Genomic DNA, 27,103 nt, shown 5'->3' with positions numbered 1-27,103 from the left:
TGGTGGTCTGGGAACTTAACTGGTAATATCTTCAAGGTATACCTGTCATCACAATATACTTTTTATTATAGTTGTGTGACGTGGTCTCTCTCAAAATATTTTATTGTACTGTATGTACAGAAAGGATATGCTGGACAGAGAGATAATTCACATCCTATGTGGTACAGAGCAGGATGACATGAGATTTCATCACACTATTCAGAATGACATGCAATTTAAAATTTATGAATTATTTATTTTTGACATTTTCCATTTTTATATTTTCAGATGGAGATTGATTGCAAGTAACTGAAACCATGGAAAGTGAAACACAAATAAGGGAATACTACTGTACTATTAACTTCAATGGGCTTTCCTCATTATTACTACCTCTTCTTAAAACTCGCACTTCATTCAATAGCCTGAAACTTACCTTCCTACCTTATTGAAAATTTCTATATTTCTACTAATCAGTCTTCAAATTGTGAGCATTTATAAACATTGTTTTGATCTTGATCTATCATTGCCCTTTATAAATTTATCAGCATTTAGTCAACTTATTTATTCCTAAATCTCTCTCCCCAACTCTAACATTCTGTATAAGACTAAGTCTCAGGTCACTATGCGCTTTCAGGACATTGCTACTTGATTGTCCCATCAATAACTCAAACTAAAAATATTTCAAAGTGAATTTATCCCTCTCTCTTCCTAAGCCAGCTATTTTTCCCCTCTGACCTATGTGTTCCTATTTCTCAAGATAGAAACCATATTAATTTGGTCTCTTCTCTTCCACAAGCCTCCAGTCTGTCACCAGGACCTGCTTTTTATTTCACCCAAAAAGCTCTCATAACTTATTTTTCCAAATGAGCATCCAATACCACCAATTTAGTATAGATGCAAACCATCCAGGTAACTACAAAAATGTATCCTATATATGCCTCCATACTCCTGCCACTAGAATTTAACTTTCCCTACAATTGTTAACTGATGTTACTTTCAGTTATTATTTCAGCACTCAAGGACTAGTGATGCCTTCTTCGTTCACAGCATCACACTCACATTCTTCTGTCATTATCATGTATGACTTCATTACCTACCACAACAGGTTCAAAATCTAACCACCTTCATCCTAAAACCTCCACAGATGAACCTTAGCCACTTGGTCTCCTGCCTAACACTAAGTCCTATTGAATTTATCTACTCAACACGCACATACAGGCTTTCTTCTCCATCCTTACTTCTATTGCTAGTATTCTGTAGTTTTTTTACTTCCAGGCTAATCCTTTTCAAAATTTTCCACCTGAGATTTTATCCAAACCAAAAAGCCACCTTTTTGCCAGGTCCTCACTACATAATAAAAATCGAACAAGTTTGAATGAAAGATTAGGCCCCATTTCCTTTTCTAGACACAAATAACACCACTGGTACCACCTCATTTTCATTAAGGCTCAAATGACCTATTTGCAGAAACCTAAATTTACCCCCGTTTTAAATCATGTTTAATCTTCTGGCATAAAACACTTTTTTTCTGGGAAAATAACTTTTTGTATATCGGTGTTTAACTAGGGGGTCTTTTAATTAAGGTTTTTCTCTATCAAAACGTATTGTTGCCATCCACCCTCCAATCTTAGAAGCAGAAGCCTAACGTTTGTCTTTCTGCCAGAGGCTTTCATTCAGTTCTCCCACCAACTCTGCCCTATGAAGGCCTCTATAGTGGACCCTTTCTTTGTCATCTTTTAGGTCTCAGTGTTCTACCTTTCTAATTCTTCTCTCCTTGCTCTATATATTCATCTCAAATAATACAATTCAATCCATGACTTCAAATACTATTTATAGGCATATAACTGATCTACATCATTATATCCAGCACAAATCTTTCTCCTAGTTGAAAAACTAGAGTGGTCTATTGGTAATGTCATAAGAACTTAATTTTTTAAACAATTATAAATAGGCTTCAAATGGACTCTCCTGGTCTCTAGTTCATCTCATCTTCTGACAGGCCACTCAGTCACATCAAAGATATACATTCATGCATACTTACACATATATGTGTGTGTGTGTGTGTGTGTGTGTGTGTATTCTTGGACAGTTAGTTTTCTATAGAACTTGAGAGTTCAAAATACCAAGAACTTTTCAAATGATTAATAATATCAGAATTACCAGAAATGTCAAAATTAATATCAGTATGACCAGAAAAGTCAAAATTAAAAAATGAAAAAAGTGATTGAAAAAATATCTAATAACTAATGACCAAATATAAATATAGTCTTGTGATCATCTCAGATTTTACATAGAGAAAAATTTAGTGAAGAAAATGAGGTATTCTGGTCAAATTAATTTGCCAATGAACCTAGAAGAGATGTCTGATTATACCATAGTATTTTTAGTTTTCAAAAACAGGAACTATTTTTCACTGTTCTTGGCACTTCTTTAATATTGCACAATTGCCTGGCATGTAACATATACCCAATAAATGATTTTTTTAATTAGTAAAGCAAACAAATTTCTTTAGTTACTATTTCTTAAAAATACAGAAGTTATTATTGTCCAACTGGTTGATTATAGTGAAAATAATAATGTTTAATTTTCTCATTACATAAGATTTTACTTAAAAATTAATAAAAACATATTATAAAGTTCCACTTTTGTGTAAAATACAGTTTTATGGCATAACTATTATAACAAAAAAGATGGGATTTCAATATATTTTAGAATAGAGTTCAAACTTTAAAATACAGTCTTAATTCCATATTATATATATTTTTTAAAATTTAAAAGTGATCTAATAAGGTATATGAAACGATGCTATGTGTTAATTTAGTCAAACATGTCTGTGTTTGTTACAAAAGCAAAGTATAACATGACCAAATACATTTAGCTTTTTCCTTAACAGCTACTACTTACATTTTAAATATTCCGGGGTTAATGAGTCACTTTCCAGCAGATGGGTAGAGAGTATTTTATAAACCTCTGAATGTTCCCCCTCTGGGATGAAATTAAATATACTTTGATCCACAAGATCAGACTGAAAATAAAAATTAAAGAAAATAAAATAACTTTAGTGATTCAAGAGACATGTATTTTAAAAGGATATAAGCACTCTTAAAACATCAGCTGAACATGATTAACTTGATTATTTGTAAAAACTGACAAACATCAAGTTACAGAGAACAACTTAAAGAATAAGAGAAGCCTGGCTGGTATGGCTTGGTGGTTGAGCATCAACCTATGAACGAGGAGGTCAGGGTTCGATTCCCAGTCAGGGCACATGCCCGGGTTGCAGGTTTGATCCCCCATGTGGGGTGTGCAGGAAGCAGCTGATCAATGATTCTCTCTCATCACTGATATTTCTAGCACTCTCTCCCTCTCCCTTGCTCTCTGAAACCAATAAAAAAAATATTTAAAAACAAAACAAAGTGGAAGATGATTAACATGACCTCCATGTCTCCGTGTCTTCATCAGATCCATGATCCATATGATCTTGAAAAGTCTGATAAATGATTTGCAAAGGTGAGTTTCACCAATTTGAACATCTGCCAGTGGTTCTCAACCTTCCTAATGCTGCGACCCTTTAATACAGTTCCTCATGTTGTGGTGACCCCCAACCATAAAATTATTTTCGTTGCTACTTCATAACTGTAATTTGGCTACTGTTATGAATCGTAATGTAAATATCTGATATGCAGGATGTATTTTCATTGTTTGCGACCCACAGGTTGAGAACCGCTGAATACTAATAATAGCCTAGGTGGTCGCCACGACCTCATGTATCACACCCTCACAAGATGGCCGTCACAAGATGGCTGTGCGCACAACAGAGGCGGGGTACAGCAGAGGAGGTGGGTTGCGGCAGGGGAGGGCAGTTGGGGGAGATCAGGCTGACAGGGGAGGGCAGTTGTGGGCAACCAGGCCAGCAGGGGAGGGCCGTTGGGGGTGATCAGGCCAGCAGGGGAGGGCAGTTGGGGGTGATCAGGCCGGCAGGGGAGGGCAGTTGGGGGTGATCAGGCCGGTAGGGGAGCGGTTAGGGGGTGATCAGGCTGGCAGGCAGGCGAGCAGTTAGGAGCCAGTGGTTCCGAATTGTGAGTCAGACATCCCCTGAGGGGTCCCAGATTGTAGAAGGTGCAGGCTGGGCTGAGGAACAATCCCCCCGCCTCTCACCCCTGCCATGCACAATTTTCATGCACCAGTTCTCCAGTTTAAGATATAACAGAACTAAGGAAGTTGATTAGAAAAATCTCTGGCTACAAGACATAACCCTACGGTATATCCAAGCCTCTGGTAATTTATGGTGGTATTTACTATAACACAGGACTAGCTACAGGCTAAACAAAGAGGAGATTTGACTTTGGTGTCATTTCAATTGTCTAATGTGTCTTTTCCTCTTTACTTCATCTTTTTCATCCATCCATCCTGTATCCCACTGTCAAAAAGCCCTGCTGTCAATTCACCATAGCTAAGATCTGGAAACAGCCTAAGTGCCCATCAGTAGATGAATGGATTAGAAAACTGTGGTACATCTACACGATGGAATACTATGCTGCTATAAAAAAGAAGGAACTCTTACCATTTGCAACAGCATGGATGGAACTGGAGAGCATTATGCTAAGTGAAATAAGCCAGTCAATGAAGGAAAAATACCACATGATGTCACTCATTTCTGGATAATAAAGACCATTATAAACTTATGAACAAAAATAGATACAGAGGCAGAGCTGCCTCGAACAGACTGTCAAACTACAGCAGGAAGGCCGGGGAGGGTGGGAGGGCAGCAGGGGGGTGGGTAAGAGATCAACCAAAGGACTTGTATGCATGCATATAAGCATAACCAATGGACATAAGACACTGGGGGGTATGGGAGGCCAGGGGACTGTCAAGGGCGGGGGGGAAAAAAAAAAGGGAGACATATGTAATACTCTTTGTAATACTTTAAGCAATAAAAAAAAAATTTTTTTAAAAAAACAAAAAACCCTGCTGTTAGCTAACCCTCCTCCCCCAAAATAAGCAGTATGTCAAACATTATAATCCTTGCTCAAATATGGCTTTAATAATGATTCAGTAATCAACTGTAATTTGACAAACAGGTTGCCTACAATGTGCCATGGCTATGGAATCAAATACGAATAAAACAGTTCCTATCCTAATAACCACTGACAACAAATCAGTGATTTCACATTTTCTACCAAATCCAGACTATTCTACTTAGTTTATCCATATTTTCAAACTGCTCTGTGGAATCCTGGAGATACTGAATGGGGGTCTCAAGGACTGTGGAGTGAAAAGGAGCTGTGAAGGCAGGGCTAAGGCTCTTTGCCCCTGTATTCACAAAAGCAGTTCCACTTTTATTTGCGTTTATATTTTAAACATTGTAAAGATTTTGTTCAAAGAAAGAAATTCATGGTTTAAAAACAAAAACCCTCAAACAACAAAAGAGAGCCACTGGGGAGGTGGGAAGTGGGAAGAGTTTTTACCGTACTCTCCATAAAAGCCATACATTCACATTCTTTCTTTTCTCTAGCTCTCAAAGTCCACTCTATAAATTGGAATAGCCTTCCTCTCTTTCTCCACATACTAGTATTTGTATCTTCCATCTTTCAAAGACCAGTTCAAATTATTTCCTTCAAAAAAGTATTTTCTTAACACCATTAATCCACAGTAAGTAAAATTCCTTCACTACTTATTACTTCTATCATTCATTTCCCATAAAACATTTCTGTCAATTGTATTTTAATGTCTATGTCTTACTGCCCAATGCCCATCCTATATATTAAAAGCCTAATATGCTAAGTGTCCGATCGGCCAGTCGGCCGTTCAACCAATCAAAGCATAATATACTAATGATATGCTAAGGCCACTCAACCACTTCCTATGACGTGTACTGACCACCAGGGGGCAGAGAGTCGACCGGTCGACCAGCTGCTATGATGTGCACTGACCACCAGAGGCAGACAATTGACCAGTCACTATGATGTGCACTGACCACCAGGGGCAAAACGCTCCAACCGGTAGGTTAGCTTGCTGCTGGGGTCTGGCCAATTGGGGCTGAGCAAGATGGGCCAGACATGCCCTGGAGCCCTCCTGCAGGCCTTCCCCAGCTGGCCAACTTCCCACATTTCTCCCCGGCCCCGACTGTACAGATCGTGCACCGGTGGGGTCCCTCGACCTGGCCTGCGCCCTCTTGCAATTTCGGACCCCTCAGGGGATGTCGGAGAGCCGGTTTTGGCCCGATCCCACAGGCCAGGATGAGGGACCCCACTGGTGCATGAATTCGTGCACCGGGCGTCTAGTATGTAAATAAAAGCCCCCATCTCTTATATATTTTCCTCCTCCCTTCAAATTAAGACACACTAAAGTTGTGCATTGCATATAACAGTTATTAGTAAAATAAATGATTCCAGATTAAGGAGTTATTTAGTAAAGGCTTACAGATAACCACACTAAAAATATATCTGCATTTTAAGAAGGTTCCCCCCCCCTCCCCGAAAGTCTGAAAAGCCCCTAGAACAGAAGTTATGCACTAAAAATTCAGGCATGAATAACAAAATTACTAGAAAACTGCTTTTTATTGACAAAACAGAGGCATTGATATAAATGTAAAAAATAGTTTAAACAGAAAAATAAAACTATTTGAAGTAATAAAACTTTCATTTTGAAAACGATTATAGTTTTCTACTATTTGTTCTCATTGACAATTTCTTTTACTATTCAGGAAATTATAAACTGACCTATGTTATCCTTGCTTTTCCAGCTATAAACAGATAGGTGTTTCATATTCACAGAGAAAAGAATATAAATGAGTAGTATGATCACAGAGTGGTATGATCACAAGCACTGCTTCCCCTGAAACTTTATACTATGAAGGATCAGAGTTAGCAGGTGACTAACATGTCGAACTTTCCATTAACCACCACATTTAAAATCTCTAAATGAAGCTAATCATACTTAATATCACCATACCATTCACTCAGTTCCCAAACACAATTCAAAGAAAGTTAGAAAAGCAGCTATCCTGATCCTTTTATCTCCTTCAACCATTATCATGAAGAAGAAATGTAAATCCTGCTGAGTTAGTTATGTGACATAGATCAATAGCCTTTCTGTTTTTCTACATTTTGTGGAAATTATAAAATGTAACCAATTATCTTTCCCCTCAGATAGACAACTGACAGTTAAATAACTGCAGTAGAGTACTGCTTAAAAAGGAGTGAAAGCTCCTCAGAAAATACGTTAAATATATGTTGAATATAACGTATTTTTCAACAACTGTGTTCCTTATGTATAGGCATAAGGAAGAAAAGTTCTGGCCCTATCAAATAATCATTATATAACTACTCAAAAAAATTCTAAATTCTATTTCTGTAAACTGCTGATAAAGACTGTACCGGCTTTCTTTATATATACTGATTTCAGAGAGGAAGAGAGAGATAGAAACATCAATGATGAGAGAAAATCATCGATTGGCTGCCTCCGGGAAATTGAGCCAGGAACCTGGGATATGCTGTGACCAGGAATCAAACCGTAGCCTCCTGGTGCATAGGTCGCTGCTCAACCACGGAGCCACCCTGGATGAGCACACCGCGGGGTTTACTGCCTTTCTTAAAACACATTTGTGTTTACATTCCCAAACTCTCAAGTTAAGAGGAGGAAAGGAAAGGCTTGCCCAGTATCCTCACAGAAGCATTTTTAGTCCTGGACTCTGCTAAGCTATAATGTGGTTATCATCTTCTCTGTATTACTTGGTTACAACTTTAATATATTCTCTCTGAGGAATATATTTAAACAAGTGTGAGGAATCAATCTTTAGTTGTAAAATTTAAACATTTTATATTTGAAATATAGTAAGACACCAACTTTGTGTCTTGGAAGCTCCACAAAAATGTTGCACAGTTAAGTCCAATTTCTCTAGTTTCATGTTTCTTGCTGATAATATAAAGGGGGTGGGCTAAGGATGTCTAAAATTTCTTCCGGCACTAAGGTGGTATGAGCCTAATTTGTCACAGAAAGCTAGATTGGGAGACAAAAAAAATCCATAAGTTTTCTTTCCAATCTCAAGAGAATAAAGCATTTATGCCCAATTATTAGCCACAAATAGGTTAAAATGTGCCTAATAAGAATAAAGTGACAAAGTTAAGAAAACATCTTTCTTGCAGGACCTATAGAATCAGTCTTGTAATTTTATAGTCTGATTTAAAATTTAAATTTAAAAATTTTAAGTCATATTGACCACTAATTTAAGATGGCAAGTTTTAATTTCTCAACAGAACTGAACTATAAACACTAAATCCTAATTTAGGTATTTGCTAATGTGTCTTCCCTTCTGGCAATAGCCAAAATTCTATTTTAGATAACAGGTATATACATTAAGACACAATGAAAGAGACATCATTATTTTAAACCTTTTGTTTAGTATCTGTTACAGTTTGAATATTAACAACAACTAAAATAGAAAGTCACATATTTTTTCCTTATGTTTGATCCTGAGTATTATTTTCTCAAAAAATGTGTTTCTCTTTTTGCCTCCCGCCCACCCCGCCCCTCAGAACACTGGTGTTTACATTTTTCAAGGTGATGTGAAGAAAAGTGTCCATAGGAACTGGTGAGCAGCAAAAACATATTAACAAAGGATACTATTAACTTAGTATGGAATGAAATGGGTCTACTAGAGCAGCAGCAGCAATTTCCTCTGCCCAAAAATTCACCTACCAATCTATATGCTTTGGCTAATACAAACAATGAAAAATATCAAGATAATGTTAATAACATAGGAAACTGGGTATGGGGCACATGGGAACTCTATGTACTATTTTCTTGACTTTTCTGTAATCTAAAAACAGTTATAAAATAGAAAGGTTTTTAAAAATCCAGGATGGAATGGAAAGGTAAAGACAGTTTTCACGAGGAGGGAATGTTAATGACAAAATTCTTGGATCCCAACTAGATCTATCACATGTTACCTATTTCAAAAATCAATTAAACGCCACCTCACTAAAGATTCAACACCAGTGTGCCATTAGAAAAGATTTTTTAAAACAGCTACATCAAATAGCCTACTCCTTTTTATACATTCAATAAAATACTACCAAATGCCTCTCTAAGAAACTAGCTAGCCCATTGTGGATATAAAGTCTCTGCATTTAAAAAGCTACACCTACCATGATTACCCAAATAAACAGAAAATTACAATTCACTATAAGTGTCATGATGGCAATACGTACAAGGTAACATAAGCAGAGAGAGGAAGGGCATCTAATTCTGAATGGAGTTCAAGGAAAGTGCCCAAAAAGTAGGCTTTTAAAAAGTGTTACCACATATATTACATAAGATGCTGATTATGAATAAAATTTTTAGAAATTTAATTTAAAAAATTAGTTTCTATAAATACATAATGAAAAGAAAACCTATACAATGGTATATGGTTTAAAAGCATATAATAATACCTTTATTTATATTAATCTTATTTTAATCATTATCTTAATCCTACAATGAGTTTCTTTCCCTAGCTTTTTTCACATAATTAAAAAAAACACAAAACCAGAAAATTCAGTTAATCAATCTGTCCTTTTCTCTGCCTATACTAGTTTACTTATGTGTTCTATAATCTGTTTCCTCTCAAATTTTAGATGGGCTAATTACCTACTTTTTGAGCTTACTGTTAATGAAAGCCCCTAGAAAAGCAGGCAAACAAAGTCATTTTCTGGTGTGAGCCACAAAAATCAGCAAATTACTTAATGCCTGGCTTTCAGTAAGAAAATACCCTTTTAAATCTGGTCTTTTAAGTGTAGTGTCCATTCTCTATATAGAATACTAGAGGGCTGGTGCACGAAATTCGTGCACGGGGGGGGGGGTGTGCGTCCCTTAGCATAGCCTGCACCCTCTCCAATATGGGACCCTCTCACAATCCGGGACTGCTGGCTCCCAACCGATCGCCTGCCTACCTTCCTGATTGCCCCTAACTGCTTCTGCCTGCCTGCCTGATCACTCCCTAACCACTGCCCTGCCAGCCTGATCCATGCCTAACTGCTCCCCTGCCAGCCCAATTGCCCCTAACTACCCTCCTCTGCTGGCCTGGTGGCCCTTAACTGCCCTTCCTCTGCAGGGCTAATCCCTCTCAACTGCCCTCTCCTGCTGGCCTGGTCCCCCCAACGGCCCTCCCTTTCAGGCCTGGTCCTTCCCAACTGCCCTCCCCTGCTGGCCTGATTGCCCAAAGCTGCTCTCCACTGACAGCCATCTGGTGGCAGCCATCTCGTGTGTTGGAATGATGGTCAATTTGCATATTACTCTTTTATTAGATAGGATGAGGTGGCAGAGTAATCAGAGGGAGGAAGATACTGCTTATCAGTATCTCTTAAAAGAGACCTTTATAAAACAGGTACTTTGTATTTATAATAAATTAAGAGTAATTTATAAGTAACTTCAGAATATTTATACCACAAGCCCTATCTTAGATAAAACATTACATATTAAATAAAAATTTCAAATTCATTAGAACTGTCAGCTGCAGCAGAGCATCTAACATCGTGTCTGGAAGAGAGTTGATATTCAATAATTATACTTGGAATAAAACAACAAACACATTAATTTTGGTGTTCACCAACTTTATCAAAATCATACAATGTAATTATTTTCCAATTCTGTACCCTTAAGGTCATATTGATAACACATTGAATATGGCCACTTGGGCATTAGCAAGTCAAGCCATAGAGCACAAAAGTTCTATATCTATTATTTTTAGTGTGTACTTTTAAATTATTCTTTTGAGAAAATTATTTGTGTTCCTCTAGCTGTAACAGGAATATCTCAGTAGAAATATAATTATTCCCAAGATATTCTCAGTGATTCAGCAACGTCTTCACCAGGCTGAATAAAAAGGAAACACTGAAAACTTAGCATTAGAAAAAAATAGGACAGCAAGAACAGAGATTGGATAAAGTGGTCACTGAATAGTTACTACAGATTACAGAGGCATGACTGAACTGAGAAAAAACAGCCATGTTAAAACAAAGATGTATTTTGCGTTCTCCTCCACACTCTACTTATTGCTTAACATTGCTCTGGAGGTACATTTTCAAGTACTTTAGAATGTTGAAAATAGGCATTAAATAAGAAAGAGATCACAGGATTTTTATACTTACTGGTAAATGTTCAAGTAATGAAGTTACACTCTCAGACACATATATTATGCTTCCATCTGTCATGATTGCTAAAAAAAAACCATCAAGAGCCTGAAATTAAACATAATAGTCAGTTAAATGAAAAGAAAAAAGTGTTTTCTAGCACAAAAATAAAAGTCTAACTTACTAAATGACAAAAGACATAAGGTGGAAATTTCCAGAGCATTATCAAAATGCTAGCTTTCCCCCTTCACAATACTGCAGTATAGTATATATCTTTGTGCATTTTTTAAATGCTTTTGGAGAAAAAAAATCACTCTTTGGCTATTGGACAGTTGGTTTCTAAACTATGGATTTAATGTTCTACCTTATCATTCATATATTGTGTACAGATGGCCTTATTTGAAGATGCTAATATCTCTGAAGTACACACATCATTAATAATGTCTTTGGCACACAAAGGGATACATTATCACCTTTTGTATATATCAAACGAGAGGTGTATGAACTGTAGGGAGATACATGAGGAATTGAGTGAAAGGGAAATAAATCTGAAAAGGTAGGCTAAGGATAGATCATGAAAGGCCATGAAATGCCAGGTTAAGACATAAGGACCTATATCTTATGTTCAAGAGTAGTCTGGAAGCAGTGTGTAAACAGATTTAGAGGGGGGAAAAATTAAGATAGGAAAATCCCAATAACTTTAGAATAGACAGTGAAGTTAATGAGAATCTGAATGAAATTAAGTGCAGTAAGAATAGAGAAGAAAGAACTTGGACATAGAGAAATGTGAAGTTAGAGTTCAGGAGAGAAGCCATGCAGAGATACAATACTTATTAATAAAGCGATCCTGTATTTTACAGAAGATAAAGTATTTTCATTTGAGAATCTTAGGTACAGAAGTAACCGCTGAAAGATATGAGATCTGCGGATCTGCATTCCAGACAAATCCTTGGGGAATTATCTACATGTGGGGATGCGAACGACAAGTACCAGAGAAAATCAAAGACAGAATACAACTGTCGATGAGGAAATCAATAGAAGAGAATGTGACAAGGTGAGAAGGAAGATGGATGGTTCAGTGTAAAATAAGATCAAACAGGATACGAAATGAGAAATAAATTTGGTGACTTTCAGAACAGATGCCAATAGGAAGATCGGTCAGACTAATGAATTTAGAGACGAGTGGATGATCAGAGGCACTTATAAAACCACTCTACCAAGAACTTTAGAATGGAAGAAAAGAGAGATGAAAGTTTAAAGGGAAGCAAGTATCAAGGGAAGGCAATTTTAAAAAAAAGTTACAAGTATATCTGCAGGCTGAGGGAAAGGAAAATCCAGTGTAAAAGATATTGAAGATATATAGCAGAAAAAATACGAAGAGGAGTTCCAAAAGTTATCACACTCAATTTTGATTTCTTATTTAATTATAGGATCTCTCAAAGGATAGCAATCTCTGTTAAGAGCCATACATGTCTTCTATAGCACTGTATCTGCAGGACCTAGCATACGTGTAGCATATAGCAGACAAAAAATACTTGTATTTAATTTCCAGAGCGTAGAGTTAGAGCAACCTCCCTCTATTTCTAAGTAACTATTGCAGTATACATTGAATGCATGAAAAAAGGCATGCCACCACCCCTTCTATTGGGGGAGAGATTTGGATATTAAAAAGAACTTATGTTGAGTAGATGACTACTTTCTAAAATGGCTAAAAGAAACCCATTCTCGGCTAATGTAGAAGGAATAAAAACCTTATAATTCATGCAAATTCATGAAATTATTTTTACAAAAATTCCTTAGTATAATGCCAGTATTATTATTTCATAAGGAAAAGGTCAAAATGATGTTATTAAGAACTAGCTTTTCTCATATGAAGCTAGATTATATCATCTTTGAAAGCAAATTAATATTTACTATGATGATCTGTATTTGCTATTAGGATATTTGTTACGAATCGGGGTGCAGTTCTATTGTGTAAAGGGAAATAAATTGAAATCAGTACTCTTCACGACTTTATCCCACTCCTAGGACCATAGGCTGTCCTTTCATTTTCCAAAGCAGGCAAAGGTTAAGCAGAGGAAAGCCTCCACTAGCATCTTGCCAAATTCTTAATACAAGTAAAGACCAGGGCCCAGTCTTTTGAGTGATGGATGTAATTTCCCAAGCAGGTAGGGGGGTACACCAAAAGCTCAAGGGGCCCTGAAGATGAAGATCAGAGAGATATGGACATCCCCCTCCCAAAAGTGAAGACTGTGAAACTTATCCCTCTTCCACACTGTATAAGGGGAAGGCTCATTCGTTAAAACTCCTTGTCTTCCTATTTGATACCTAATTGAGCCACAATAAAAGGACTATGTAAACCTTCTTTGTTAGTGAGTGTTTAATCGGGGGAAGACTGGAATGGAAGTTCTAGGGCAGGGGACAGAACTTCCTTGCGGATCTGTATCTAAAGTTGATAGGGCACTAGCCCTTGCCTTGTAGACTACCAGAGAGAGCTATCGGCTTCCAAGGGAAAAAACAACGCACTAAGAGAGAACTTCACCTAAAGATGACTTTGCATAGAGGTCAGGCTAAATTGCCCTGATTTCCTTGACTACTCTCTACCTCAAGGTTGCAAGGAATATTCCGCAACAGAGTAGAGACGAATGGCAATGGAGGAATGGAGAGAGAAAAGGCTAACATACAGGTTATAAGTGAATTTTAATATCTCAGTCCTAGTTCTTCCATTAATTAGCTATCTGACCTTGGACAAGCTGCAACTTCTCTGGATCTCATCCACAAAATGAAGAAGTTGAGGTGAATGATCGAATCCCTTCCACTAGCAGCTCTAACATTCCCAGATATAACCTACATCTGAAATTCTGCAGAAAATGGTATCTGCACTGCCTTCCTGTAATCTGATCAAAGTGACTAGCCAGTAGGAACACATCTAGGTTAGTTAGACCCAGGTTGCAATACAAACACATATTTATAGTACATTAATGTTAGAATACATATTTACTTGACAGTTGTAAATACTAAAATAAAAAATGTTTGACATATTAAAAATAAGTAAATATAACATTTTTCAGGAATGTAATCCTGAAAGCTGTGAGGATCATCATGAGACAACTAATTTATATATGATTAAGTTTTCTGCTGTATATAACGTCATAATCTCTTAAATCTTTGATTTTTTTAATACTACTGTGTCCTGACATTAATAAATATCTATTGTGAAAAATTTGAAGACAAAGCTTTTGTGTTTAGCTTATTAGTGAACAGATAGTTTATCTTCATTAAGATTATTGATACATGAATGTAGATATTACACAGCTTTTTTGGTGTTGTTGTTAAGCCTCGCCCAAGGACATTTTTCCATTGATTTTTTTTAGGGAGAGAGGAAGAGAGAGGGAAAAACTGAGAGAAACATCAATGTGAGAGAAACACATCGACTGGTTGCCTCCTGTAAGTGACCTGATCAGGGCCCAGGCGGTGAGGAGCCTGCAACTAAGTTATGTGCCCTTGACTAGAATTGAACCCAGGATCCCTTGGTCCACAGGCTAGATCAGCCGTGGGCAAACTATGGCCCGCGGGCCGGATTCGGCCCGTTTGAAATGAATAAAACTAAAAAAAGAAAATACCGTACCCTTTTATGTAATGATGTTTACTTTGAATTTATATTAGTTCACACAAACACTCCATCCATGCTTTTGTTCTAGCCCTCTGGTCCAGTTTAAGAACCCATTGTGGCCCTCGAGTCAAAAAGTTTGCCTACCCCTGTGCTAGATGCTCTATTTGACTGAGCCAAATAGGGCTTAAAATTAACTTTCTTAATTTTAAGAAATTTTTCATACCAATGAAGCAAGGAAAACAGTTAATGATTACCAAATTTTATTAAAAAACTAGAGGCCCGGTGCACAGATTCATGCACTAGTGAGGGGTGTGGCCTGTGGGGATCGGCCCGCTGTGGGAGTGCCGCTCATCCTGGTCAGCAGAGCAGCGCTCCCACTGTGGGAGTGCACTGACCACCAGGGGGCAGATCCTGAGTTAAGCGTCTGCCCCTGGTGGTCAGTGCACGTCATAGCAACTGGTCGACTGGTTGTTCTGGTCATTCTACCGTTTGGTCACTGGGCTTTTATTATATAGGATTGCACAGAGAATATAATCATAAAATTAAAATTAGATTTTGCTGCCTGTGGATTTCTCTTAAGATCTTACAATAAGTTCCTCAGGTAATGGAAACTAAAGAGAAAATAAACAAATGGGACTACATCAAAATAAAAAGCTTGTACACAGCAAAAGAAACCATCAACAAAACAACAAGAAAGCCCACTGCATGGGAGCACATATTTCCCAATGTTATCTATGATAAGGGTTTACTCTCCAACATTTACAGAGAACTCATACAACTCAACAAAAGGAAGATAAACAACCCAATCAAAAAATGGGCAACCGACCTAAATAGATAATTTTGGAAAGAGGATATACAGAAGGCCAAGAGACATACAAAAACATGCTCAAAGTCACTAAACATCCAAGAGATCCAAATCAAAACAACAATAAGGTACCACCTAACACCTCTCAGAATGGCTATCATCAACAAATCATCAAATGACAAGTGCTGGCGAGGATGCAGAGAAAAAGGAACCCTTGTGCACAAATGGTGGGAATGCAGACTGGTGCAGCCACTGTGGAGAACAGTATGGAGTTTCCTCAAAACACTAAAAATGGAACTCCCATTTGACCCAGTGATCCCACTTCTAGGAATATATCCTAAAAAACTAGGAACACCAATCAGAAAAGATATATACACCCCTATGTTCATAGCAGTGCAATTTACAATAGCTAAGATTTGGAAACAGTCTAAGTGCCCATCAGCAGATGAGTGGATTAAAAAACGGTGGTACATCTACACAGTGGAATACTATACTGCTGTAAAAAGGAAGGAACTCCTACCATTTGCAACATGGATGGACCTGGAGAGCATTATGCTAAGCGAAATAATCAGTTGGACAAAGATAAATATCACATGATCACACTCATTTATGGAATATAATGAACAACATAAACTAATGAACAAAAACAGATCCAGAGACAGAAGCATCGATCAGACTGTCAAACCTCAGAGGGAAGGCAGGGGAGGGAGTGGGTAAGAGGGAATGATCAACCAAAGGACTTGTATGCATGCATATAAGCATAACCAATGGACACAGACACCAGGAGGGTGAGGGCATAAGCAGGGGTTGGGGAGGCAATAAGGGGATAAGGACACATATGTAATACCTTAATCAATAAAGAAAATTAAAAAAAAAATTAAAATTAAAATTAGTGTAATTAAATGAGTTATTTATTTCCTTTCTCTGTTGTAGATGTTAGCTGTGTGCACCCTTTCATAAAAATAATATTTATTACCTAAAGAGATAATCTTGGACAATGTCAAACTACTTTTTAAAAAAAATATTTGACAAAATCAGAAAATATTTTCTGGTTTATAACTCAAGTGTCCACTAATTTAACGAGCTAGCTGCTGGTTACTAAGCTGCAAGTTCGGCACCATGGTTAGCTTCCACTGAAAGAAGTTTCACCGGGCTGAGGCCAGGGGAGCAGAGGCTAGTCTACCTGCAAAAAATCCCAGCTGAGCTACTTACTTTTGGGCAAGTTTCATAATCTCTTTGTTCCTCAATTGCCTCATTTGGCAGTAAGAAAGGAATACTAATAGTGTCTACATCATAAGAGTATTGTGAGGATTCACTGAGTTAGTATGTGAAAAGTGATCAGTTTTATTTCAGGTTTTTAAGTACAGGTTTAAATATATACAATATATTTATATTCCAACAAATTTCCATGTTAACATTTCTCTTGAATATACAAAGACTTAATCTAGCAATTAACTGTTCCTCATTAACTTGCAAATACTTTATGTTGCTTAGATTTTAGTCACTATACAAAGACACAATACATAGCCATTACATAAACAGGGTGGGGCAAAAGTAGGTTTACAGTTATTCATATAAAAAATACAATTAATAAATGACAATTCAAGAATAAATTATGTTTCCCATACTCACAACTGTAAACCTACCTTTGCCCCACCCTATACATACCCAACACAGATAAACACTTAAAGTGTAAAAGAATAAATCCAAACCAGCAGGATAAGAGATGTAATTATTTAACAATGCCTATGTCTCCATCTCAATTACTTTCCTCTAATCTTTCTAGGTTACTTTCTGTTATGTATCTACTTTCTTATCCTTAACTGTACTGCCAACCTATACTGCCTCTGTTTCCTATTTATGGTAAGTTTTCATGGAAATTTGATACTGAATTCTGTGTGCTTTGTGCCCATAGATGATATCTACGTTATTCTACACACATAAAAAAGTTTCTACTTGAATTAAGAAGAATTGCCTTTCAATGTACATTTCATTTGTTTTACATTTTCAAAATACTCATTTATTATAACTTTATGTTATTTTGGGGTAGATTTTAATTTGTTAAAAAAAACTGTCAAGTAGGATACATTTCATTATATTTAATATATGATGAATAAAATATATTATTCTTCATTTGAATGTTGCTAGTATCATCTCAGGTAGAGAATTTGGTAGCTATAGTTTTCTGACTTTTATTAATCCACTCAAAAATTCATTTAATACTGAAAATATGAAAATTTTGTCATTCCTTTACCAGATAATACTATTTGCTTACAATACTTGCACTGATTAGTTTTAATTGACAATAACAGTTTATTGATTTACACGGAATTAAGTATTTTCAACATTAAATTAATATTGTTAAAATTATACTAAAATTAGTCACTCCTATGATTTATGTTGTGTTGTTTTTTTTGAGGAAAATAAAACTTTTCAAAAATTAAATCTGGACATACCTCTAACATTAATTGTGTAAACTCTTCATTACTAAGGAATGTAGGTTTCCAGTCCTGTCGAATTTCACTAGCATCTGACTGTGCAGTGATTTCTGTAAACAGATTATTTGACACATTAGTGGCATCCTCTTACTACAGGGTGGGCGACTGGGGCAGTACAAAAGTCCTATGACTGCCTTCTCTTTCCCCACTCTAATTAAAGATGAGAACCATAGACTATAGCATTGGTCTAGATAGGTATCAGGAGGTCAAAGTTTTGGTATGATGAAATATTTGAGCTACTATGGCAAATTATTTTCTTAGGATTTGGTCTTTGGTCTCTTGGAAATACCAGTTTCTTTAGATTTTCTCTGGGGAGCTGTGATAGCCTGTGTTGCTTCCTGCTTGACACAATGACCGAACAAAATTCAGAATAAGCAGATAGATCAACCATTAGGAAGATATTCTTTTTCCTCTTCCTTTCCTTGCCATTCAAGTGGTAGAACCTAGAGCAGATATAAGGACATGAGCCTGTAGGAAAATAGCCCAGGAGGTCAGTAAGCCTGCTTTTAACAAAGAGGACTTTCAGCCTTTCTACTGCCACATAGAAAGATTGCTCCCAATCTGAGGTGCTCTGTTCTTAATTAATCAATGAGACTAAACTAAGATTTGGGGCAAAAATTTTATAGTAGTAACCCCACAGCGATTTTGCTTAGTGTCCCCTTGCATGTTTTCTTAGAGGTAGGGAGCTGGTCAAAAAATTTTGAGATCCTTGGATTGTGACAATATTTTAACAAAATTATTAGTTTATTTTGCAATATACTACTTGCTAATGGATTTAGTTATGAGAAAGCTATTCATAAATGATGAAACATGAACTATTTAGCTAACAATTGTTTTTCCATCTTTAAATGCAGACATAGTTTTAAAAATCAGGAAAAATAAAAGTCTATGTCACAAATTTTACTCTTCAAAATATATTCTACTTTGAATTGAAAAGTATGGACTAAGTTGTTTAGATTTTTCTATAACCAGATATATAGGCTGTTCCAAAAAATGTATACATACATTTTGAATAATTACAAAGGCAGTGCTTCTTAAAATACATTTTGTTTTCAAAATAGAGCTATCAGCTGTTACAAGTCTGTATACATTTTTTTGGGACACCTTGTGTAAATATATTAAATTGTCACCAAAAATCTGCTATATTAAAAATGCCTGCACTAGAATATGAAGAGTAACTAAAAAGTCTAGCTACTAATTCTATGGAATATAGTCATACTTTTTCAAATTCACATCAATTATAAACATTCTGAAAAAAAGAGTTAAATGCATAAGCAAATCCCATAAGTTTAGTTAAGTACAACTTATTTTAGACTAATAATTAAATGAGAACTCTCTTCCAATTTCAGGTAAATTTTATTTTTGTGACAATCTTATACCCAATTTTGAAAAAACAAAACCAAACCTGATCTACTTAATGCCAAAATTAATCCTCTACTATCAGAGGGAAATGTGTGCATGCGTATTATTTCATTTCATTCAACAATCATTTATTGAACTACAATGCCTGAGGGGCTCAGTGTGCTATTTAATAAGGGACACTGAGGTAGCAAGAATACTATTTGTAAAGAAAAATGTAATGACAAAAGTGGTAATAAAAATGAAGACAATTTTGACACATTTACAGAAGAATCAAGAGAATTTGGCAACTGTAATACAGTACTATGAAAGCTGAAAAAATGAAAGTCTTTTCAGGTTTGAATCCTGGGGGAGTAAAAGGATGGTGGTGTAAAAATAGAAAAAGAAAAGTTGAGAGAAAGAGATGATTGGACAAAATGAAAATGAATTGTTTTAGATGTGCTGAGTTTGATAACATGCAAAAGAAAGATCCAGAAGTTATCTGGAAATAAAAAACTAAAAAGTTAGCATCTAAAATACAGACTTAGTAGTTTAATCGAGAATAATAGTTGAAGCTATGGAATGAGATAGCCAAGGGAAAGAGTGTAGAGAAAACAAGAACACAAAAAATAAGACCCTCAAAAATGTCACATTTAAAGAGCAGAAAAAGAAAGAGAACGAAGAAGTTAGGGTTAGGAAGAGGGAGGTGAATGAAGAGGTACAGTATAACACAGGCCAAGGGAAAAGCCAGTGAAGGATGGATTAAAATTTCGAGTGCTTCAGATGTGCAGAAGAGAATGAGATTTAAGAAAAAGCTATTGCTTTATTGGTGGCAGAGGAGGGGTTAATGGCATTAGTGAAATTAACAAAAATGATTTCAGAGCGATAGAGCATGAAGCAGGCTACTAATTCATTACTGAGTGAGCTAGGGAGAAGTAAAAAGAGGCACTAATTACAAATTCTCCTTCTGAGTTTTGCAGTTTACATCTGAAAAAGGAAATGTCCTTTTACAACTTTTTCATGTATTATCTCTGCTACTAAAATAGTTAATATTCTTTAAATTTTCTTTTCATGAGTTATGTAGTCAAAATGATTTTCTTTAATTAAGAAATAACTTTAATTTAAACATAATGTTTTTTCCAAGATATACACTGAAACAATCTTTTAAAATGATATAAAAGGGCTTACAATCTGGCTCTTGCCTTTCTTTCAAATATACCCATAATTTTCAAACTCAAACTATGCTCCAGTTACACTGAACTCGCCCTGCTTCTCTGCTTTTGCACATGCTATTTCCTCTCTGTGAAAAGATGTTTTCTTTACTTAATCTAAAAGGAAGACTCAGTTGAAAAGATCAACTATTTTTAAGCCTTCCCTGACACATTCTTGCCTGTGTTTTGCTAACAAGTTTAAGTTTACAAGCACTCGACCTGTTATAATATATGCACTGAAATTAGCCATTTAGATGTTTGCCTCTCCTGGCTTGCGTTACTTGAGGGCCAGGACTGTTACCCTGCAGGATGAAAATGTAGGATATACTGGGCACTAAATAAATGTTTGTTGAATGAAAGAAAAAACATACCAGGAAATCTTTTAAAAAGCAATTGATTTCTTTCTCTTAAAAAAGGTTAGGAAGCATCCACTCTTAAGCATCACTGCCAAGATTCTATCACATTATGCTTTACGAGAAAGTCTGTTATTAAAAAAACTACACCTATTTTACAAAGTGAAAAATTTACCTTTATGTTTTCGTAAAAAATCAATGCTCTTCTGCAGAACGGTAGATTTGTCCATCTTTCTAGCATTACCAGGAAGCATGGATCCCAATTCTTTAATGAGAACATTAAATTGATCTCTACGTTTCTTTTCAGATTTGTTTCTAGATACTCTGGTGAAACCAAAAAAAAATAAAGAAGTAGTTTTCAAACAGTCCATTTAATTACACAAATAGTTTAATATAATGTTCAATTTGGACACAACCACACCCATGTTCTTCTGTTAATCTAGATGGTAATAAATATTTATCTCTTAATTTACCAACAATATACAGTTATTATGAGCAATAATTTTTCTTCCCTCTTTATCAATAAAGAAACTTTTACACTCGGCTGGTGTGGCTCAGTGGTTGAGCATCCACCTATGAACCAGGATGTCCCGGGTTCGATTTCGTCAGGACACATGCTCGGGTTGTGGACTCGATCCCCAGTAGGGGGCGTGCAGGAGGCAGCCAATCAATGATTCTCTCTCATCATTGATGTTTCCATCTCTCCCTTTCCCTTCCTCTCTGAAATCAATAAAGATATATTTAAAAAAAGAAAGAAAGAAGCTTATACATATTAAGGTTTGGGCATACATGTTTTTATGAAATGCCAATAAGACCAACAGCATTCAAATCTGAGGTTTTATTTACTCTAATATGTACCAAGAATCTATAGTTTCCTTATAACATTAAAATTATTTTTTAAATTTATTAAATAATTTACTGGGGTGACATTGGTTAATAGGGTCATATAGGTTTCAAGTGTACAGTTCTATGATACAAGATCTGTATATTGCTCTCTGTGCCCACCACCCAAACCATCTTCCATCTTATCCATAACCTGTAAGTTCTAAATTACAAACAAATCTCAAGCTGAAATCTCCCTATCCTGAGGCTTACCCACACACACATTCTTCTTCTTTATTCCTATATCCCAGCCTCCAACACAGAGCTGTAATCATTTGTTTGCATATCTGTCTCTCCATTAGGCTGTGCTCCTTGATAAGACAGCCCAATTTTTTCCATCTAAGCACTTAAGAATAACACTTAACAAACAGAAAGCACTCAAAATATATGTGCTAGACAAACGAATAATTACTACTATTCTCTGTAAAGCAGTAACCAGTAAACAAGTACTTAGTTGCACAGAGACCTCTTGAGACAAGTAAATACAGTACAATTATTTGTAGAGCAATTAACCATTCTACAATACCTCTAATTATCTGCTTTGTGAAGTCACAATTTAGAATTCAGTTTTTGTTTAAGTATACTACTTTCCCAAAATGTCAGAGGATACTTTACTTTATTTTTTCCCATAAAGAACAAGCATTTTTTCTATATTAGTACTGGGGGAAAATTCAATTGTTCAAATCTCTTATGAAACATAATAGATATTACCTGATAATGAATGCTGCTATAATGACAGAGACTGTGCTAATAAGGGCTAGGTATACTGGGGAAAGATATCCCTTCCCAGAAATACACCCAATTCCTTTGGAAACTATATATTATAGGATTTTACACTTTAAACCTATATAATTTTATTAACCAATGAAACCCCAATAAATTTAATAACATTTTAAAAATTCACCAAATTCCTATGGAAACTCAGAGGAACCAAGGATGGCACCCAACTGTGCTGAATTGAGTCCTGAAGACTATGTGAAAAAGAGATGGTAGTGGGATATGTGCAGAACATTCCAGGCATAGGAAACTTGTAGAGATGAAAACCTATCACAACTAGTTCAGTGTGGCTAATGTGACCAGTGTATAGGTCCAAGTATGCTAGAGTTAAGGGGTAAGGTGGGAGTATTAAGTACTGAAAAAAAAATCATGACGTTTTATGCTACTTAAATCATTTAAGTTTTATTAAAAGATTTTCATTTAATCCTGAAAGCCATGAGAAGGCATTGAAAGATTTTAAGCAAATAAATGGCACAAATGAAATTGCTTAATAAGACTATTCTGGCATCAGACTGATGAAAGGATCAATGCTTGGTGAAACAAATTCACTAAGCAAATACAACTGAAAACTTACCATACACCAAACAAGACTGAAAGCCAGATTACCATTTAGGAGGCAACTGCAATATCCTAATCTATGAACCATAACAGGGGCACTGTTAACAAAGCAGTATGGTTTTGAGGGTCAAGAGGCAGAACTACCAATTCTTGGTAAATTAGATTCAGTTTGTAGTGGAGAAACAAAAAGGGAAATCTAAGAGGATTGTCAACTTAACTGATAATGCTGTTTATCAATGTGAAATATAACATGTGATACTGGTTTGGTGAACAGATGGCTTTGGGAGAATTTAGATATGGTAAAATGGCCTATTTGACATTTTAAAAGAAACTGACAAGAGGTAGTTGGATATATAAATCTAGTTATATTTCTCTAGAAAGAAGTAAGAAATAAGCATCTGAGAATTAGTATATATGAAATATCTAAACACATGTGTAGGGGGTAAAAATAGCAGCCAATATTTGTTGTATACTTATGTGCCAGGTGCTAGTAAACATCTATGAAATCTCATTTAATTCCTACGAGGTAGATTATTATTTTCTATTTTACAGATGTGACAACTCAGGTACACAGAAAAACATAACCAGGATCATATAGTTACCATGAAGTACAAATTCAAATCAGGCATTTTGACTCCAGGGAAAGAAAATATAGAGAAAGCAAATATTCTTGCCAACTCTACCACTGGATCACACCCATTAAAGCAAACTTTACTTCCATATTACATTCAAGTTGGAAATAATTAGTTCTTGAAACGACCTCACTGATAACAGGATAACTGATAACTGGTGTTCCATTTGGGGGGTAAGTATAAAACTCCCTTTGTTCTTTAACTCATCATCGTTTTCACTTAAGAGTTCAATGTGGTCCTATTTAATTCTGACAGCATCATTACAAGATTCCTTCTGTTTCTCTAAGGTTTCCATAGCAATAATATTTTTGGTTTACAAAAAAAACATGATTAAATCTTCAGAGTCTTTGCAAATAGAATACCCTTAGCTCACTTTATCCATCTATAAACTTGGCCCTTAGTCCAAATCAATTCCTTAAAGTTCTGCCTCTGCATTCAGGTAAGACTGATTATTCCCATCTTAGAGAGTTTATCTCCATCCTGATAAGTCTATAAGGACTTTTCTCCACTAGTTTGAGGTTAAGGGGTAGGGACTGTCCTAGATTCTTTCAGCTTCAAATACAGGTCTTTTTATTTCCTTGAATAAAGTTACAGCTTTCCTTAAAATTTTCTTACAGATATATTTTAATCATTCATTAAAGTATTTAACAATTTATGTGGTTATTATGAATATTTTTCTCATCCCAGTACATTTTATTTTGCTAAATAAAGACATTTGGGGACCTATTACATGTTTATATTTTGTATCTGTGTATAATGCTACAACACCTCTACTCTTGTCTACGCACTCACTGCTCACCCCCAATAACTACCAACTTGGCTGTACTGCTACCTGGACTCTCCCTTCTAATACTATAATTAACTGACAAGACCCCTATTTAAGGTCAAAGCCCTGACTGTAACCACCATGGCTCTAGATCCCATTCCCTCACTACTTGATGATATTTCTCTAACAATTCTTCCCTCCCTCTCTCTATCATCTACTTTCCCTTCTACTACAGACTGGAGGCATGTCAAAGGACACCTTCCAATGGCTGAAGCTGGAATAATTTGAGTAACAAAAGAAAATAGCACGGAAGTAGAACCTAAAGTATAAAATAAATATGAGTCCATACAGATATACATAAATAGGAAAGAAAAAGATTTTTATAGAAGAATTCCAAGTATGTGTGGTGGTGGAACTTAATTTCCCCAATCCCTACTCTGAAGGTGGGTTATACTTGCTTCCTAGAATAATGTAGGTTAAGAGAAAAACAGTAACTATAATGGTGAATCCAGGCAAACCCTATTTTAGCCAAGTGATGAAGGTTGACATCCCCAGTGATGATGTAGAGATACTATCCATCCGTAATATGATTTGATGAGAAGAGCACATTTAGAAGATAAATTTATTTAACTTATAAACTGGATTCTGATATTCTAAGCTCTTCCACCTTATTGAATACTAAATTCTTAAGGCAGATAGGTTTTAAAAATCACTGATTTACTATTTTTACTATTACATTTATTTAGTAGTATTTATTTATTTACTATTTTACATCTTAAGTTGAACTACCTTTTTGCTTTGTCCTTGTCATCTTCTTCCACCAACCCATCAAAAATACTACCATCATCTCTAAAAGAAAAAAAAAAGTGGATAGAAAAAATAAGAGCACAATCATTAAGCAACAGCAACACTAAAATGAACGTGAATCGAATCAGTCATAAGTTAAAGGACTGCCCAAATTTAAACTCCATAATTACTAACAAGTTTTCTAATAAATGTCAGTGAATTAAAATATAGGCATTTTTATTACATTTTTAAAACTTTATTACGGATGTGAATTTTAAAACTACACACTTAGCTATACTGCACACAACATACACCAAAATTTAATTTAACCAGAAGTAAAATATCTTGTAACCAGTGCAAACCTATAGAAAGTCAGTTTATTTGCCATTATAAAAAAGGGTTCACTTGAAACTATTTTTAATTTAATAGCATAGTTACAAAACATATTTTCTGAGATATTCACTTTATAAAATCATAAATAACTCATAAACATCACAATATTTAGATAATAACTTAAACCACTGCTTTAAGATATCTAGCACAATATCCAGCATCATCGCACAATATCTAGCATAAATTTTCACTTATTACTGATTCATTTGACTAATGTTTATTAACATTCATAAGCCAGGCTCTCTTCTGAACGTGGTTACAGAGCAGTTAACCAGATATATAGGTCACTGCTCTCTTACCGCCTATTTTCTAGCAGAAAGAAAAAAAATCAACACAAAAAATGTATGACAAGTTTTTTTGTTTGTTTGTTTGTTTTTAAATGGATAATGTTTGAGTAACTTGGTGGTTACTTTAGCCTGAAGGGTTCAGGAATGACTTGTTGAGATGGGGAACATTTGAGCTGAGATCTAAGTAACAAGAAAAAGTTGGTTATGGGAAGGTCAGGTGAAGAGTACTCTAACATGAAATCAAGAGTATTGGTGCATAACCCCTTAACCTAAGGAGCAATATTAAACAGTTTCAGGTGATTTATGAACTTTTACAACAATTCATTATTCACTCCTTTAACCAGACCTTACTGTGGCCTATGAAGGCCTGTAAAGTGTCTGTCAGATGCATTATTGAAATCATCTGCAAATTTTGCATCATAAAAGTCTATTGTATGGACCTTTGGGGTTCCATGCACGCAGTGAAATTTATGAAAAATTCTATATACATATGCATTTTATTGAAAGGAGAGTCTGCAACTTTCATCATGTCCAGAAAGATAATGAATTAATATTAAGAACCACTGCTTTAAATCTGAACATACAGATGTCATCCCTAGATGTGATATTGTCTAGAACGGAAATTGGCAATCATTCAGAAGTATAATGCCCAAATCATATTTAATCTCTCACAAGCAGTGAAGAAACATCCTTTCTGAGGAGACAACAAACAGATCCCTCCTGAAAGTACGGCATAGCCCAAATCTATGGCAGTGGTGTAAGCACCCCTCTCTAAGGAAACTCCTTGCCTCTTTGGTCTTAAGTTCTGGGAGAGTATACATTTTCCCAGAACTTAAGAGCTACACTTCCAAGAGCTACACTTAATACTGAGTATGTATTTTAGACTAGTTACTACAAATAGGCTGTAATAACACCATCTAATCAGCAATGAACATAAAAAAAGGAAGGGAAAAGGGCTGTCCCAGATGTCAAAAGTCACATATGAAGAATCACACAGTACAGTATAATAAAAGCACAGGAACTTTAGTGTCAGACAGACCAACACAGGTCATAATTCCTGCTCATCACTTACTATGTGACTTTAAACACATTATTTAATCTCTCTAACCTATAG

The 27,103-nt window shown here is 35.7% G+C and overlaps 1 protein-coding gene across 9 annotated transcripts in view; it reads right to left on the bottom strand.

The window, feature by feature from the left end:
* CLOCK (clock circadian regulator) overlaps nucleotides 1-27,103 on the bottom strand; it is a 168,516-nt gene that overhangs the window by 46,657 nt on the left and 94,756 nt on the right. For 8 of the 9 annotated variants that reach the window (XM_059670827.1, XM_059670874.1, XM_059670836.1 and 5 more), the window contains 5 exons: nucleotides 25,313-25,372; nucleotides 21,084-21,232; nucleotides 17,965-18,056; nucleotides 11,109-11,198; nucleotides 2,884-3,004 (listed from right to left, as the gene is read on the bottom strand). In XM_059670827.1, the coding sequence (XP_059526810.1) occupies nucleotides 2,884-3,004; nucleotides 11,109-11,198; nucleotides 17,965-18,056; nucleotides 21,084-21,232; nucleotides 25,313-25,372 (512 nt within the window). Of the gene's footprint in view, nucleotides 1-2,883; nucleotides 3,005-11,108; nucleotides 11,199-17,964; nucleotides 18,057-21,083; nucleotides 21,233-25,312; nucleotides 25,373-27,103 lie in introns of those variants that run through there. The other variant, XM_059670882.1, reaches the window with a different exon arrangement.

The sequence above is a fragment of the Myotis daubentonii genome, chromosome 1 (assembly GCF_963259705.1).
Source record: "Myotis daubentonii chromosome 1, mMyoDau2.1, whole genome shotgun sequence".
Classification (NCBI taxonomy): Eukaryota; Metazoa; Chordata; class Mammalia; order Chiroptera; family Vespertilionidae; genus Myotis; species Myotis daubentonii.
The sequence above is the reverse complement of the archived record's forward strand: the minus strand, read 5'-3'. Positions and strand labels throughout refer to the sequence as shown.